Source organism: Hippichthys cyanospilos, chromosome 10 (assembly GCF_059441005.1).
Source record: "Hippichthys cyanospilos isolate Australia breed blue-spotted pipefish chromosome 10, RoL_Hcya_1.0, whole genome shotgun sequence".
Classification (NCBI taxonomy): Eukaryota; Metazoa; Chordata; class Actinopteri; order Syngnathiformes; family Syngnathidae; genus Hippichthys; species Hippichthys cyanospilos.
Genome location: NC_142378.1, coordinates 21,557,689 through 21,574,022, shown reverse-complemented (window position 1 = coordinate 21,574,022; position 16,334 = coordinate 21,557,689). Strand labels below are relative to the sequence as shown.

Genomic DNA, 16,334 nt, shown 5'->3' with positions numbered 1-16,334 from the left:
AACATATGCATTATAGAGACTGGGTTTGGAGCATTCAACCGAGACAGCCCTTGCTAAAGTAACAAATGGTCTCTTATCTTTGGATTGCCGCACCTCATCAATTTTATTATTACTCAACCTCAGTGCTGGTTTGACACTGTTGATCATCAAATAATTGTTACTTTCAACGTGACAGTACTAATCGAACGCCTTGAAACATGTGTTAGTATTTCAGACTCAGCACTAAATTTCAGCTCTTACCTCTCAGTAAAGAAGCAAAGTGTTTCTCAAGCCAAAGTGATCTGTGAATTTTACATGCGGTGTCCCATAGGGATTAGCACTTGGTTCTCTGTTGTTTAACATCTACATGCTACCACTTGGCAATATTATATGTAAATATAATCAGGTGTGCACATGAGTACCAGAACATAGTGTTTGCTACGCACATTTTTTTTTTAAATTAAAAACTGTCTTCCTCATTGTCCACCTTGTTGTTGCTCCCACATTGAGGATGTGCACAATCTGTATGTGCACAGCAACCATCGCATTATTCAAGGCTGCGATCTTGAAAAGTTTCATAAGTCCATCAATTATGGTTTGCGCGGTTCGTTCAGGATCCAGTTTAATTCATGCAAGGAAGCCATAAGTAAAGTCGCCGTCACTGTAAAGTGAACACATCACAATTTCCTTCATACCGTCACGAGAATGATACGCAGCCCTGACATCCAGTCCAAGCCGTGTCAGTAAACAAATAGGAATAGGAAAGACATGTGATCCGCATTAGCCTTGATAAATGCATTATTATCCAAAGTGACTCCTAAAAAAAAAACATTACAGTGGACCCCCGTGTCACAAGATGAATCCGTTTCGTGGTTGGGCTCATAAGATAAATTCACCATATGGCGGGCAATCCAAACCTATGTTAAATAGCTAATGCGTTTAGAACCCCAGGTAAAAACCTCAAAATTGTATATACATATTAAAAATTGGTTCCAAAATAGTATAGTAAGCTCTACTTATATATAATAAACATGTATACAATCAGAAAACACCATAAATGAAAAATATAGAAAGGATTTATTTGCCCCGGAGTGGCGCTTGTTATGCCCATATTCCCAGGTAAGGGTAGCCTAGGTTAGGCTAACTTAGTTTTTTTTTGATGATCTCCCTCTTCTTTTCCATATAAATCATCATCTTCTCTCTTTAACATCACTAGCAATCTTGGGACCCATGGTAACCTTTTCAAGTTTGAATTAAGCAGTAAAATGCACTATAAATACGGTTTTGTAACCCTTCATGATAGAACAAAGTTTTACCCTTCCGCCATTTTGAAAAGAGTGTGGCCGACCAATAGCAGACCAGCATCTCCGTGAGGAGACGCTGACCAATAGCAGACCAACATTGTAGTGACACCTTTCATGGAGGCATTGACGAACTGAAAGTAAGTGCAATTACCTAAAAATGCCTGCAGATGGAAAGAAAACAACACAAATACAACCAACAGTTGTTTTTGTTGTAAAGCCGGACAAAATACCGTTAAATCTACTTAACTTAAACTCAGCATTCCATGTCGCAACATGAAAGAAACGTATTGCAGGGACGCTATAACACGGGGGTTCACTGTACTTCAATTCAACTCTCTCTTTTCAAATGTAAACTATGAAAATCTGTATTGTTCATAATATTGCTTGGTCGTAAGATTCGTCCTATCCTGTCTCTTAGTGATGCAGTGACATTAATTTAGGTGTTTGTCACATCCTGCCTTCACTACTGTAACATATTGTGCTCCAGCCTCCCCATGTCTAGCATCAGAAGTTTACAGTCGTTACAAAATGGTACAGCGAGACTCCTGATGAGTTGAATGAGTCTAGCCTGAAAGGGGGTTCCTCCCAGCTGGGATTCCTTCTGAAGATGATTTATTTTAACCCAGATATGTTTTTTTTGTGTGTGTCTTCTTGCCCATTTGGGAGGTTTGTTCAGATGATGCCATTGTTAATTTGTGATGTTCTCTGTGATTCTTTTACTTGTAAAGCCATTTGAGATCCTGCTATACAAGGGTTATACAAATACATTTGACTTGATTGACACCATTTAATGCCATGCACACTCTGAAAGTCACAGAGTTATGACACTTTTTGTCTCGGGGCTCCTCCCACACTTTAAAAATACAGTGTTCCCTCGTTTTTCTTAGTTTATGGGAACCGAAACCCCTCTGCAAAAAGTGAAATCCGCGAAGTAGGACCCCCTCTCTTCCCTAGGATTTTTTGTTCATGTCTATGTGGGAACCAGTATTTTTTAAATGTGAAAAGTATTTTTACTTTAAATACTTGAGACATAGATTACAGTACGGAATACACATCTTTACTTAAATATTAAATTGTTAAACCTTAAACCATAACTGTACTGTTATCCCTTCCTGTTTTCATTCTTTTGACTGCAGTCACTTGTCAGGGAACATGGAGGGCAGGAGTTGCCCTCGGTGTAACGGCCCTCAGACGTCAAAACTAGAGTGGAGCCTGTAGCTGACCAAACATGGCAACATGCAGAGTTTACACTTGAAATTCAAATTCTTGACGAAAGGTAAAGCTTTCCAAAAGCTGTCACATTTTTTTGTACATCAAAGAACCTGACATGAATATGTGTATACCCATTTACTTCTCAGACGTTTTATACCCATTCATATCTACCCTACGAGTCACTGGTGTTGGATCAAAAGTTCTTACACTGCATGTTTTTAAAGGCCGTACCTAATTTGAACACTAAAAGCAATGAGATTCAGTCACATATACCCCGTCTGGTTAATTGTCTTTGCTTCCCTTGCTTCATCCGATTAAAAATCGCAGGCCTGCCATTTACTTTATGAGAAAGAGAAAAGAGAATGAAATTCCCTTCCAGTCATTTCCCACCAACTGATTTATTGGTGCTGCGCTATGAGCTTCATTCATGTGGGTGCGTATTTGTGTCATCCCATATCTCTTGTCTCATTTCCTGTGTGGCTCCCACAGTTTTCATGTGAGTGTGTACTGTCAGTGTGCAGTGTTTCCATACACACACAGAGCAATAACTAGTGGGGTGCGAAAGGGTGGGGCGGATTAATCACCGCCGATGGCTGCAATGAAATCTCATTATACTCGTCTTTTGTACCAGTCTGGCTGATTGTCTTCCTTGCCTTTTTACAGATTCGTGCACAGATTATCTGCTGCTCTAATATTTCTCAAGTGATGAGTTGTGCTGATATAAAATATTGAAAAGAAAAAAAAAATCCCCATCTGATTATTAACAACATCCAATAATGACTGCTGATTAGGTAATCACACTAAAGACACTTATGGGACTTTTTGTGCCGGAAGCTTCATACGCAATTCCAATTAGCCTCACTTATTATGTAAGTACAGATGTTTAATAAATGCGGTGTCCTAAAAGAAAGCACTTGCATGTGAAGACCTTATTTTGTTTGAGTTTCACTTTAATATTGTAGGATACATGAAGATTTTAAAAAGATTTTGCTCTACAGAGGAATATAGGTTCACATGATTAATCTTTTCCAAAAAGCGAAACTGAAATCGAAGCAATATTTGCCATAGGAAAAAGTATAAATCAAATGACTAGGAGTTTTACAAGGTATACTAATACTATAGAACATACATATATAACATTTTGGGATGATAAACAAATTTGTATATATGATATTATTACAAATTTGTAATATTGTTGCACCCTAAATCTTTCCATTTATATGTGTCATCCAAGGCCCGAAATATTTTTTTCATTTTCATACCTGTCGCAGCATTGACCTCCTCCTCTGCAGCAGCGGCGACAAGTAATAAGGAGGATGGAGATCAAGATCAACACCCCCGCCAGGAAGATGGAAAGGATTACTAAGAGAAACACGTAGCCATCTTGATGCTCTTCTGTCTTGAGCGGTACCTCCTGAGATGTGATTAGATAAATAAATAGACAGACAGGGCACATCATCATATTCTTTATTCCTCATCACTAATTTCAAAGCCAGGTCAGGAAGTTTTTCCATTAATGAGGGCAGTAGATACACCAAACATACAAATGCAGGAAGTTTGACATAGGGCCAGACTTACAGTAGAGTTTTCTGGTAGGATGTTCCAGACAGTAGACTCATAGCTCATGATCCAAGCCAACTATGGAGTCCACCTGAAAGACCACACACACACACACACACACGCACGCACGCACACACACACACACACACACACACACACACACACACACACACACACACACGAGGAAATTTCTTTTATAGTGGAGACTTTTCATTGACATAACACATTTCACAGCTCTCTAACCTTAAGCAACACAATAGATTGCCTAACCTTTACCCGAACCTCAACCAAAATTTCAAACCTACACTCTAAAACCAAGTCTTTGACCCTCAAAAAAAGGTCTGAACTTGTGGAGTCCACCAAAATGGACCACACAAGTCCAAGAGGTCTCCACAAAGCAGTAAAACCCGGGATTTGGGTCATCAGTCATGCTCATCAAGTCACAAAAGTCAATGCGGAACAGTCGGCTTCCTTTTATCTCCACTTAATACCCACAATCCCTTGCTTGTATTTAACTAGGTAAGCAAACTGGAGACTAACCAGTTACAAACAGTATATAATGATGCAAAGCTGAGCACCACCGTTGATCATCTGAATCAAAGTCAGAAAAGACAATTACACTGATCTGTGGCATCACAGCAGTCTGCGAGGATGGGTTCAGTAAGCGCTTTAGGGCATTCTCATTTTATAACCATGATCATATTCAACTTCTATACAGTAATGAGCCACATTAGGGATGCCAGTACAAATCTATTAATCGTTCTAACATCTAGCCATCCGTTTCATTTCTATAGCTGCTTATCCTCTCTGGAGTCGCAGGCTTGCCTATTCCAGCTTTCTATGGGCAGAAGGCAGGGGACACCCTGAACTGGTTGCCTGCCAATTGCAGGGCCCACAGAGACGAACAACCATTCACCTACCCAAACACCTAAGGGCCATTTTAGAGTATCCAATACATCTACCAAGCAATTTTTGGAACATAGGAGGAATGGAGAAAAAAAAAAAAATACTTCACACAGAGATGCTGGAGCATGCTGGAATTGAACTCAGGACTCTGACCTGTGAACCAGACATCCTAACTACTCAGTCAACTGTGCCGTGCGGTGGATCAACCTGAAATAATTAATTCTTTACGTCTTATATATCTGAGTCTGAAATATATTTTATTTTGAAAAACGTTTTATTTTGAAAACTGGCGAGCCTACAACTTTGGAGAAAGAGAAGTATCTGAAAGTACAGGGCTTTGAGTGCTCCTTTCCAACCAAAAAATACCCACAAACTGACAAAGACTGGATCCACAACCTATTTATTAACAAACCAGGTGTCTCTAGCAGAAGAGCGGGCAAATTTTTCGGGGGCCACATTAACTTTTAAAATTTGACAGCCGGGACGGGACAGCAACAAGATACAATACATATGAAAAAAAAAGGCATTTGTTAACAGTACATATCAAACATTAACATAGCAAAAGTATTAAAGTAATAACATATACCTTTGATTGAGAACAGTGTTGTTGATCACCCTTTTTAGCCAGTGTAGAAAAGTCAAGAGGTAATCCTGCTTGTGGCAATTCTTAGAACAGATCTGAGGTGTTCATCACTCATAACATTCAAAGCCAATCTGTGTCATTCAGCTCTGGAAAATTGTCAGTGCAGTATTTTCAAGTAGCTCTAAAATTGAAATAATCTCCTGTTTAAGCTCCCAGACATGTGGACATACTTTTCCTAAACTTAACCAGCGAACATTAGAACGGTACAATATCTTCATGTGATCAACGTTAGTTTCTTTGAGAAAAAGAATAAACTGGTGATGTCCCCTTGCTCGATTAAAATTAACAGGTTTCGCAACATGCTCAGCCTGCAACACGGTTTTACACAGTGCTTCCTACTGAATAATGTAGTGTGGGAGCATTACCTCTTGAGCATCTCGACGTTTTTCCTTTCAGATTTGTCCATCTGTGGTAATGTTGACGAGGTAACTTGTGCCTCTGTATGACCATTGATACACTGTTGAATAAGTCCTTTCCCCGTGTTTTTCCTTTCAGGGATTCCATATCCAAAAACTCCTCCATTATCTCGAAATGAGCAGTGTCTTTTGTATCATTCATAGCTTTTGTCCAGTTCCAAATAATATGAAAACAATGCCGCTTTATTGATTAGCTTGCTAGTTAAATGTTCACCAATTACTTCAATACGACAAGTCACTGACCTGCAGGAAATAACTTCTTTGTTTTTTCTTGAATAAAGGTGTTTTGCTAAGACAGCACGCTAGCTACCAATCTGTCGGTAGGGGCCGTACGTGCTTGTGTTGAGTAGTTGCTGGCATAATTTGACGCCTTAGTGGACAAGTTATGGCTGCTATTATAATTTTTTAAAACCACCACGGTTTCTTGGCAAATCAGATTTACAGCCTTGGCCCGGGCTACACTAAAACAAGGTGTTTCAAAATGGTTGACCCCAGTCTAAATGTACACATTTCGGAAACTACTGGATCTGGATAAGTTTTATTGGCTAAATTTAGAAAGAAAATACAAATATTCGTTGGTTGTATGATCGATTTTCATAAATGTTCAATATGAGCGCCCCCTCTGACTCTGCACATGTTGATGGCCGCCGTGGCAATTTAGGTATGCATAAGCAGTCCTTTTCTTGAAATTTATGGTACCAAGTCCTAATTAGGGCCCGAGCAACTACCGCTGCGAGAGCCCTCTTTTGTTTTTTCTCCGGATTATTATTATTATTATTATTATTATTATTATTATTATTATTATTATTAGGGCCCGAGCAGCTACCGCTGCGAGAGCCCTCTTGTTTTTCTCCGGATTATTTATTAGGGCCCGAGCAGCTACCGCTGCGAGAGCCCTCTTGTTTTTCTCCGGATTATTAGGGCCCGAGCAGCTACCGCTGCGAGAGCCCTCTTGTTTTTCTCCGGATTATTATTATTATTAGGGCCAGAGCAGATACCGCTGCGAGAGCCCTCTTGTTTTTCTCCGGATTATTAGGGCCCGAGCAGCTACCGCTGCGAGAGCCCTCTTGTTTTTCTCCAGATTATTAGGGCCCGAGCAGCTACCGCTGCGAGAGCCCTCTTGTTTTTCTCCGGATTATTAGGGCCCGAGCAGCTACCGCTGCGAGAGCCCTCTTGTTTTTCTCCAGATTATTATTCTTATTATTATTAGGGCCCGAGCAGCTACCGCTGCGAGAGCCCTCTTGTTTTTCTCCGGATTATTAGGGCCCGAGCAGCTACCGCTGCGAGAGCCCTCTTGTTTTTCTCCAGATTATTATTCTTATTATTATTATTAGGGCCCGAGCAGCTACCGCTGTGAGAGCCCTCTTGTTTTTCTCCAGATTATTATTCTTATTAGGGCCCGAGCAGCTACCGCTGCGAGAGCCCTCTTGTTTTTCTCCAGATTATTATTCTTATTATTCTTATTATTATTATTAGGGCCCGAGCAGCTACCGCTGCGAGAGCCCTCTTGTTTTTCTCCAGATTCTTCTTCTTCTTCTTCTTCTTATTATTATTATTATTAGGGCCCGAGCAGCTACCGCTGCGAGAGCCCTCTTGTTTTTCTCCAGATTATTATTATTATTATTATTATTATTATTATTAGGGCCCGAGCAGCTACCGCTGCGAGAGCCCTCTTGTTTTTCTCCAGATTATTATTATTATTATTAGGGCCCGAGCAGCTACCTTTGCGAGAGCCCTCTTGTTTTTCTCCAGATTATTATTAGGGCCCGAGCAGCTACCGCTGCGAGAGCCCTCTTGTTTTTCTCCAGATTATTATTATTATTATTAGGGTCCGAGCAGCTACCGCTGCGAGAGCCCTCTTGTTTTTCTCCAGATTATTATTCTTATTAGGGCCCGAGCAGCTACCGCTGCGAGAGCCCTCTTGTTTTTCTCCAGATTATTATTATTAGGGCCCGAGCAGCTACCGCTGCGAGAGCCCTCTTGTTTTTCTCCAGATTATTATTCTTGTTATTAGGGCCCGAGCAGCTACCGCTGCGAGAGCCCTCTTGTTTTTCTCCAGATTATTATTCTTATTATTAGGGCCCGAGCAGCTACCGCTGCGAGAGCCCTCTTGTTTTTCTCCAGATTATTAGGGCCCGAGCAGCTACCGCTGCGAGAGCCCTCTTGTTTTTCTCCAGATTATTAGGGCCCGAGCAGCTACCGCTGCGAGAGCCCTCTTGTTTTTCTCCAGATTATTATTCTTATTATTATTAGGGCCCGAGCAGCTACCGCTGCGAGAGCCCTCTTGTTTTTCTCCAGATTATTATTAGGGCCCGAGCAGCTACCGCTGCGAGAGCCCTCTTGTTTTTCTCCAGATTATTAGGGCCCGAGCAGCTACCGCTGCGAGAGCCCTCTTGTTTTTCTCCAGATTATTATTAGGGCCCGAGCAGCTACCGCTGCGAGAGCCCTCTTGTTTTTCTCCAGATTATTATTATTATTATTATTATTATTATTATTATTATTATTATTATTTACTGTGCAGCGCTTTTCCATTTTTGAGGGCCTAAACATGCACGAAAAGTCACCAAAATTTGCACATTTGTCGGGCCTGGTGAAAAATTTGATTTTTTTGTGTTTCCCAAAACAATGCAAAAAAAATGGCTCTGCAGCGCCACCTAAGGTCGAAAAAGTGCACCTAGTCCCGGCCCGTTTGACCTAGAGCTACGAAAATTTTTTGGCATATGTAGGACCTAGAGACCTACAAAAAAGTCAGCACGAGCCATGTGCTCAGATGTACAGAAAAAGAGTTATGAATTTTTGAATGTGCATTTTTGGCCCATTTTTGCACGTTTGCAGGTCCCAAACTGCTCCTTCTTTCTCCTAAACGCTTTACTCAATCGCCTTCAAATTTGCTGTGGTCCATATTCACACATAGAGGCACAAGTGCGCAAAATTTGGTGCAGATCCGCTGACATATATGATAGGGGCGTGGCTTCAAATTATGTGTTCAATTTTTCCTTCGCCAAGAGTGACATAAACCTTAATAACTTTGATGTACTAGCTTAAAAAAATCTAAAACTTCATAGACACATGGAAACTTATGTCTTTAACACATTTGAAAAAAGTTTTTTTCAATACCTACTAGCGCCGCCTAGTGGTTGATCAAAATGTCATTTTTTACAGTTTCATGTATTGTGCTCAGTCTGTTTAAGTAAAAAAAGTGAAAATTGGTCAGAATATCCTTAAGACATGGAATATTAAGATTTTAAAATTTTATGACTTTTCGATAATGGGCGTGGTCTGCACGCCACTTCAAAGTCAGATGACTCGCCAAAACGAAAAAAGTGGCTGTAATTGGCCCCAAAATGGCCTTATGAGTGGAAAATAGCCTCTTACTGCCGGCCCATTTGACCTAGAGCTACAAAAGTTTGTAGCCTTATGTAGGACCTCGAGCCCTACAAAAAAGTCAGCGCGAGCCATATGCTCAGATGTACAGAAAGAGAGTTATGAATTTTTGAATGTGCACTTTTGGCCCGTTTTTGCTCATTTGCAGGTCCCGAACTGCTCCTTTTTTCTCCCAAACGCTTGACCCGATCGACTTCAAATTTGCTGTGATGTTTTATCTGACTGTGAGGCACAATTGTTCAAATTTTCGTGATGATCCGCCATCAAATATGTTGGGGGCGGGGCTTCATATTATGCCTTTGATGATTACTTTGCCACATGTGAAACAAACCTTTATAACTCAGCTTTACAAGCTTAGAAAAATCTGAAACTTCACATACACATGAAGACTTAAGCCCTTAACACAAGTGTTTAAAAAAATCTTCAATTGCTTATAAGGCCATCTAGTGGCAAACAAAAATGTCAGTCTGATGTCTCGCCAAAACGAACAAAGTTGCTGTGTTTGGTCCCAGATGGTCTTATCTCTTCTAAACATTACATATTTGATGGGTTTCGAATGCGGAATACACCTATCAACGTATATTTTGCTATAGTGCGAGCGCCACCTAGTGGCAGCCAAAAATATAGCATTTTTGAAACATTTTTACGTGTTTAGCTGAGCCCTTTGAAGTAATATCGCTGAAATTACGTGTGACAAGCCTCTAGACAGCCTTGCTGACCTCCACCAAATTTTACGAAATTTCGATAATGGGCGTGGCCTTTACGTCCATTTTCATTCCGAAAATTTAACGGACCAGTAAAAGCTGCTGTAATTTGACCCAGATGATCTGATCTTCTCACAATTTCACACATTGGATGAAAATCTATTCCTGAAGACATCGACAAACATATATTCCAGTTTAAAGCTAGCGCCACCTAGTGGCTGCAAAAAATGTCATTAGTCGAAAGATTGGAGTCATCCCTGTTTGGTTTGACCTAACACTATAAAAGTTTTTAGGCATATGTAGGATTGTAAGACCTACAAAAAACTCAATAAGAGTGATGTGCTAAGATGTACAGAATAATTTTTATGATTTTTTTTTTATGTGCAATTTTGCCCCATTCTTAGACATTAGCCGGTCTAAATCTAGTGCCTTTTTCTCTTAAACGGTTCACCCGATTAACTTCTACGTTGGCATGGACTATTAGCAGATATAGCGGCACAAATCTCCCAAAAATTGTGAAGATCCCATGACTTGTAAGATGTGGGCGGAGCTTCAAATTGTTTTGAATATTTCCTTCGCCAAGAGTGACAAAAACCTTAATAACTCAGCTGTTTCAGCTTCAAATCATGTGAAACACTTGCAAGGAGTTTAAAAGTCATGCCCTAATACAGCTATGTGATAAACATCCAAATCATTTACAGCGCCACCTAGTGGCGGACAAAAATCTAATTTTTTACACTCTCATGTACTGTGCAATGTCTGTTTGACTACATGAACTAAAAAATGGTCAGAAAAGCTATGACACAGTGGAGAATGAAGGTTCTCATTTTTTATGATTTTTTAATAAAAGGCGTGGCCTGTATGCCAGCTCAAAGTCCGATTTCTCAACAAAACAGTAAAAGTTGCTGTAATTGGACCTAGATGATTTGATGTTTGCAAAACTTCATATATGGGATGAGTGTCCAATGTGAAACACACCTACAAGCCTATTTTTTATCATAGTATGAGCGCCACCTAGTGGCAGCAAAAAATATAGCAAATCCTTAATGTTTTTATGTACTCTGCTGAGCCCCTTGAAGCGATATCCCTTAAATGTTTTCTGAAAAGCCAGTGGCCATGCCTTATGCCCCCCACAAATCAGTACAATGTTTCGACAGTGAATGTGGCCTATATGGCATTGAAAGTCACAAAATTGGAACAATAAAAGCTGCAGTACCTCCACACAACATTGTCCCATCTTGTCTAAATTTTACATATTTGGTAATAGTCCTGCACTGAAGTGATCAACAACAAATTTTTCATCATTCGTAGTCCTTGTTCATACCCCGACCTGTTCATACCTCAACGTGCACAGGTCTGCGAGGGCCCTTTATAGCTGCTTGCAGCTCTAGTTCTTATTATTATTATTATTTACTGTGGCCCTTTAAAAGTAATGCAATAATTTAGCTATGTGATAAACTTTCAAATCATTTACAGCGCCACCCAGTGGCGGACAAAAATCTCATTTTTTATACTTTTATGTACTGTGAAATGCCTGTTTGACTAAATGAACTAAAAAATGGTCAGAAAAGCTATGACACATTGGAACATTAAGGTTCTCAACTTTTATGACTTTTCAATAAAGGGCGTTGCCTCTATGCCAACTCAAAATCCCATGTCTCGCGAAAACGGTAAAAGTTGCTGTCATTGGACCTAGACGATCTGGTATTTTTTAAACTTCATATATGGGATGAGAGTCCAATGTAAAACACACCTACAAGTCTGATTTTTATCATAGTACGAGCGCCACCTAGTGGCAGCAAAAAATATAGCAAATCCTTAATATTTTTATGTACTCTGCTGAGCCCCTTGAAGTGATATCCCGTAAATGTTTTCTGAAAAGCCAGTGGCCATGCCTTATGCCCTCCACAAATCACTACGATGTTTCGACAGTGGGTGTGGCCTATATGGCATTGAAAGTCACAAAATTGGAACAATAAAAGCTGCAGTTACTCCACCCACATTGTCCCACCTTGTCTAAATTTTACATATTTGGTAAGAGTCCTGCACTGAAGGGATCTACAACTACTTTTTCATCCTTCATAGTCCTTGTTCATACCCCGACCTGTTCATACCCCAACGTGCACAGGTCTGCGAGGGCCCTTTATAGCTGCTTGCAGCTCTAGTTATTAGGGCCCGAGCAGCTACCGCTGCGAGAGCCCTCTTGTTTTTCTCCAGATTATTATTAGGGCCCGAGCAGCTACCGCTGCGAGAGCCCTCTTGTTTTTCTCCAGATTATTATTAGGGCCCGAGCAGCTACCGCTGCGAGAGCCCTCTTGTTTTTCTCCAGATTATTATTCTTATTATTATTAGGGCCCGAGCAGCTACCGCTGCGAGAGCCCTCTTGTTTTTCTCCAGATTATTATTAGGGCCCGAGCAGCTACCGCTGCGAGAGCCCTCTTGTTTTTCTCCAGATTATTATTATTATTATTATTATTATTATTATTATTATTTACTGTGCAGCGCTTTTCCATTTTTGAGGGCCTAAACATGCACGAAAAGTCACCAAAATTTGCACATTTGTCGGGCCCGGTGAAAAATTGGATATTTTTTTGTTTCCAAAAAAAATGCAAAAAAAATGGCTCTGCAGCGCCACCTAAGGTCGAAAAAGTGCACCTGGTCCCGGCCCGTTTGACCTAGAGCTACGAAAATTTTTAGGCATATGTAGGACCTAGAGACCTACAAAAAAGTCAGCGTGAGCCATGTGCTCAGATGTACAGAAAAAGAGTTATGAATTTTTGAATGTGCATTTTTGGCCCATTTTTGCACGTTTGCAGGTCCCAAACTGCTCCTTGTTTCTCCTAAACGCTTTACTCAATCGCCTTCAAATTTGCTGTGGTCCATATTCACACATAGGGGCACAAGTGGGCAAAATTTGGTGCATATCCGCTGACATATATGATAGGGGCGTGGCTTCAAATTATGTGTTCAATTTTTCCTTCGCCAAGAGTGACATAAACCTTAATAACTTTGTTGTACTAGCTTAAAAAAATCTAAAACTTCATAGATACATGGAAACTTATGTCTTTAACACCTTTGAAAAAAGTTTTTTTAAATACCTACTAGCGCCGCCTAGTGGTTGATTAAAATGTTATTTTTTACACTTTCATGTATTGTGCTCAGTCTGTTTGAGTAAAACAAATGAAAATTGGTCAGAATATCATTAAGACATGGAATATTAAGGTTTTAAAATTTTACGACATTTCGATAATGGGCGTAGTCTGCACGCCACCTCAAAGTCAGATGACTCGCCAAAACGAAAAAAGTGGCTGTAATTGGCCCCAAAATGGCCTTATGAGTGGACAATAGCCTCTCACTCCCGGCCCGTTTGACCTAGAGCTACTAAAATTTGTAGCCTTATGTAGGACCTCGAGCCCTACAAAAAAGTCAGCGCGAGCCATGTGCTCAGATGTACAGAAAGAGAGTTATGAATTTTTGAATGTGCACTTTTGGCCCGTTTTTGCTCATTTGCAGGTCCCGAACTGCTCCTTTTTTCTCCCAAACGCTTGACCCGATCGACTTCAAATTTGCTGTGATGTTTTATCTGACTGTGAGGCACAATTGTTCAAATTTTTGTGATGATCCGCCATCAAATATGTTGGGGGCGGGGCTTCATATTATGCCTTTGATGATTACTTTGCCACATGTGAAACAAACCTTTATAACTCAGCTTTCCAAGCTTGGAAAAATCTGAAACTTCACAGACACATGAAGACTCAAGCCCTTAACACATGTGTTTAAAAAAAATATTAAATTGCTTATAAGGCCACCTAGTGGCAAACAAAAATGTCAGTCTGATGTCTCGCGAAAACGAACAAAGTTGCTGTATTTGGACCCAGATGGTCTTATCTTTTCTAAACTTCATATATTTGATGGGTTTCCAATGCGGAATACACCTATTAACGTATTTTTTGTCAAAGTACGAGCGCCACCTAGTGGGAGCCAAAAATATAGCATTTTTGAAACATTTTTATGTGTTTAGCTGAGCCCTTTGAAGTATTATCACTGAAATTAAGTCTGAAAAGCCTCTAGACAGCCTTGCTGACCTCCACCAAATTTTACGAAGTTTCGATAATGGGCGTGGCCTCTACGACCATTTTCATTCCGAAACTTTATCTGTCCAGTAAAAGTTGCTCTAATTTGACCCAGATGATCTGATCTTCTCACAATTTCACACATTGGATGAAAATATTCTCCTGAACATATCAACAAAAATATATTTCAGTTTAAAGCTAGCGCCACCTAGTGGCTGCAAAAAATGTAATTAGTTGAAAGATTACAGTCAATCCTGTTTGGTTTGACCTACAGCTATAAAACTTTGTAGGCAAATGAAGGACTGCAAGACCTACAAAAAAGTCAATAGAAGTTATGTGCTAGGATGTACAGAAAAATTGTTATGAATTTTTTTAATGTGCAGTTTTGTCCCATTCTTAGACATTAGCTGGTCTCAAATTAGTGCCTTTTTCTCTTAAACGATTCACCCCATTACCTTCAACTTTGGCATGAATCATTATCCAACTGAGGGGCACACATAGGCCAAATATCGTGAAGATCTCTTGACATAAAAGATGGGGGCGGAGCTTCAAATTATGTTTAATACTTCCTTCGCCAAGAGTGACAAAAATCTTAATAACTCAGCTATGACTGCTTCAAACCTTCTGAAACTTTCCTGGGACTTTAAAAGTCATGCAATAATACAGCTATGTGATAAACTTTCACATCATTTACAGCGCCACCCAGTGGCGGACAAAAATCTCATTTTTTATACTTTTAAGTACTGTGAAATGCCTGTTTGACTAAATGAACTCAAAAATGGTCAGAAAAGCTATGACCCATTGGAATATTAAGGTTCTGAACTTTTATGACTTTTCAATAAACGGCGTGGCCTCTATGCCAACTCAAAATCCGATGTCTCGCAAAAACAGTAAAAGTTACTGTAATTGGATCTAGACGATCTGATATTTTTAAAACTTCATATATAGGATGGGAGTCCAATGTGAAACACACCTACAAGCCTATTTTTTAATCATAGTACGAGCGCCACCTAGTGGCAGCAAAAAATATAGCAAATCCTTAATGTTTTTATGTACTCTGCTGAGCCCTTTGAAGTGATATCCCTTAAATGTTTTCTGAAAAGCCAGTGGCCATGCCTTATGCCCTCCACAAATCAGTACGATGTTTCCACAGTGGGTGTGGCCTATATGGCATTGAAAGTCACAAAATTGGAACAATAAAAGCTGCAGTAACTCCACCCACATTGTCCCACCTTGTCTAAATTTTACATATTTGGTAAGAGTCCTGCACTAAAGTCATCTACAACTACTTTTTCATCGTTCATAGTCCTTGTTCATACCCTGACCTGTTCATACCTCAACGTGCACAGGTCTGCGAGGGCCCTTTATAGCTGCTTGCAGCTCTAGTTATTAGGGCCCGAGCAGCTACCGCTGCGAGAGCCCTCTTGTTTTTCTCCAGATTATTATTATTATTATTATTATTATTATTATTATTTACTGTGCAGCGCTTTTCCATTTTTGAGGGCCTAAACATGCACGAAAAGTCACCAAAATTTGCACATTTGTCGGGCCCGGTGAAAAATTGGATATTTTTGTGTTTCCCAAAACAATGCAAAAAAAATGGCTCTGCAGCGCCACCTAAGGTCGAAAAAGTGCACCTGGTCCCGGCCCGTTTGACCTAGAGCTATGAAAATTTTTAGGCATATGTAGGACCTAGAGACCTACAAAAAAGTCAGCGTGAGCCATGTGCTCAGATGTACAGAAAAAGAGTTATGAATTTTTGAATGTGCATTTTTGGCCCATTTTTGCACGTTTGCAGGTCCCAAACTGCTCCTTGTTTCTCCCAAACGCTTTACTCAATCGCCTTCAAATTTGCTGTGGTCCATATTCACACATAGGGGCACAATTGGGCAAAATTTGGTGCAGATCCGCTGACATATATGATAGGGGCGTGGCTTCAAATTATGTGTTCAATTTTTCCTTCGCCAAGAGTGACAAAAACCTTAATAACTTTGATGTACTAGCTTAAAAAAATCTAAAACTTCATAGACACATGGAAACTTATGTCTTTAACACCTTTAAAAAAAGTTTTTTTAAATACCTACTAGCGCCGCCTAGTGGTTGATTAAAATGTCATTTTTTACACTCTCATGTATTGTGCTCAGTCTGTTTGA

At 40.0% G+C, this 16,334-nt stretch overlaps 1 protein-coding gene across 2 annotated transcripts in view; it reads right to left on the bottom strand.

Moving 5' to 3' along the window:
• Nucleotides 1-16,334, bottom strand: part of cbarpb (CACN subunit beta associated regulatory protein b) — a 103,900-nt gene that overhangs the window by 26,903 nt on the left and 60,663 nt on the right. Inside the window, exons 2-3 of one of the 2 annotated variants that reach the window (XM_088425034.1) lie at nt 4,074-4,146; nt 3,758-3,909 (exon numbers count right to left, since the gene is read on the bottom strand). In XM_088425034.1, coding sequence (XP_088281160.1) covers nt 3,758-3,909; nt 4,074-4,121 — 200 coding nt within the window. In that variant the 5' untranslated portion in view covers nt 4,122-4,146. Of the gene's footprint in view, nt 1-3,757; nt 3,910-4,073; nt 4,147-16,334 lie in introns of those variants that run through there. The other variant, XM_088425036.1, reaches the window with a different exon arrangement.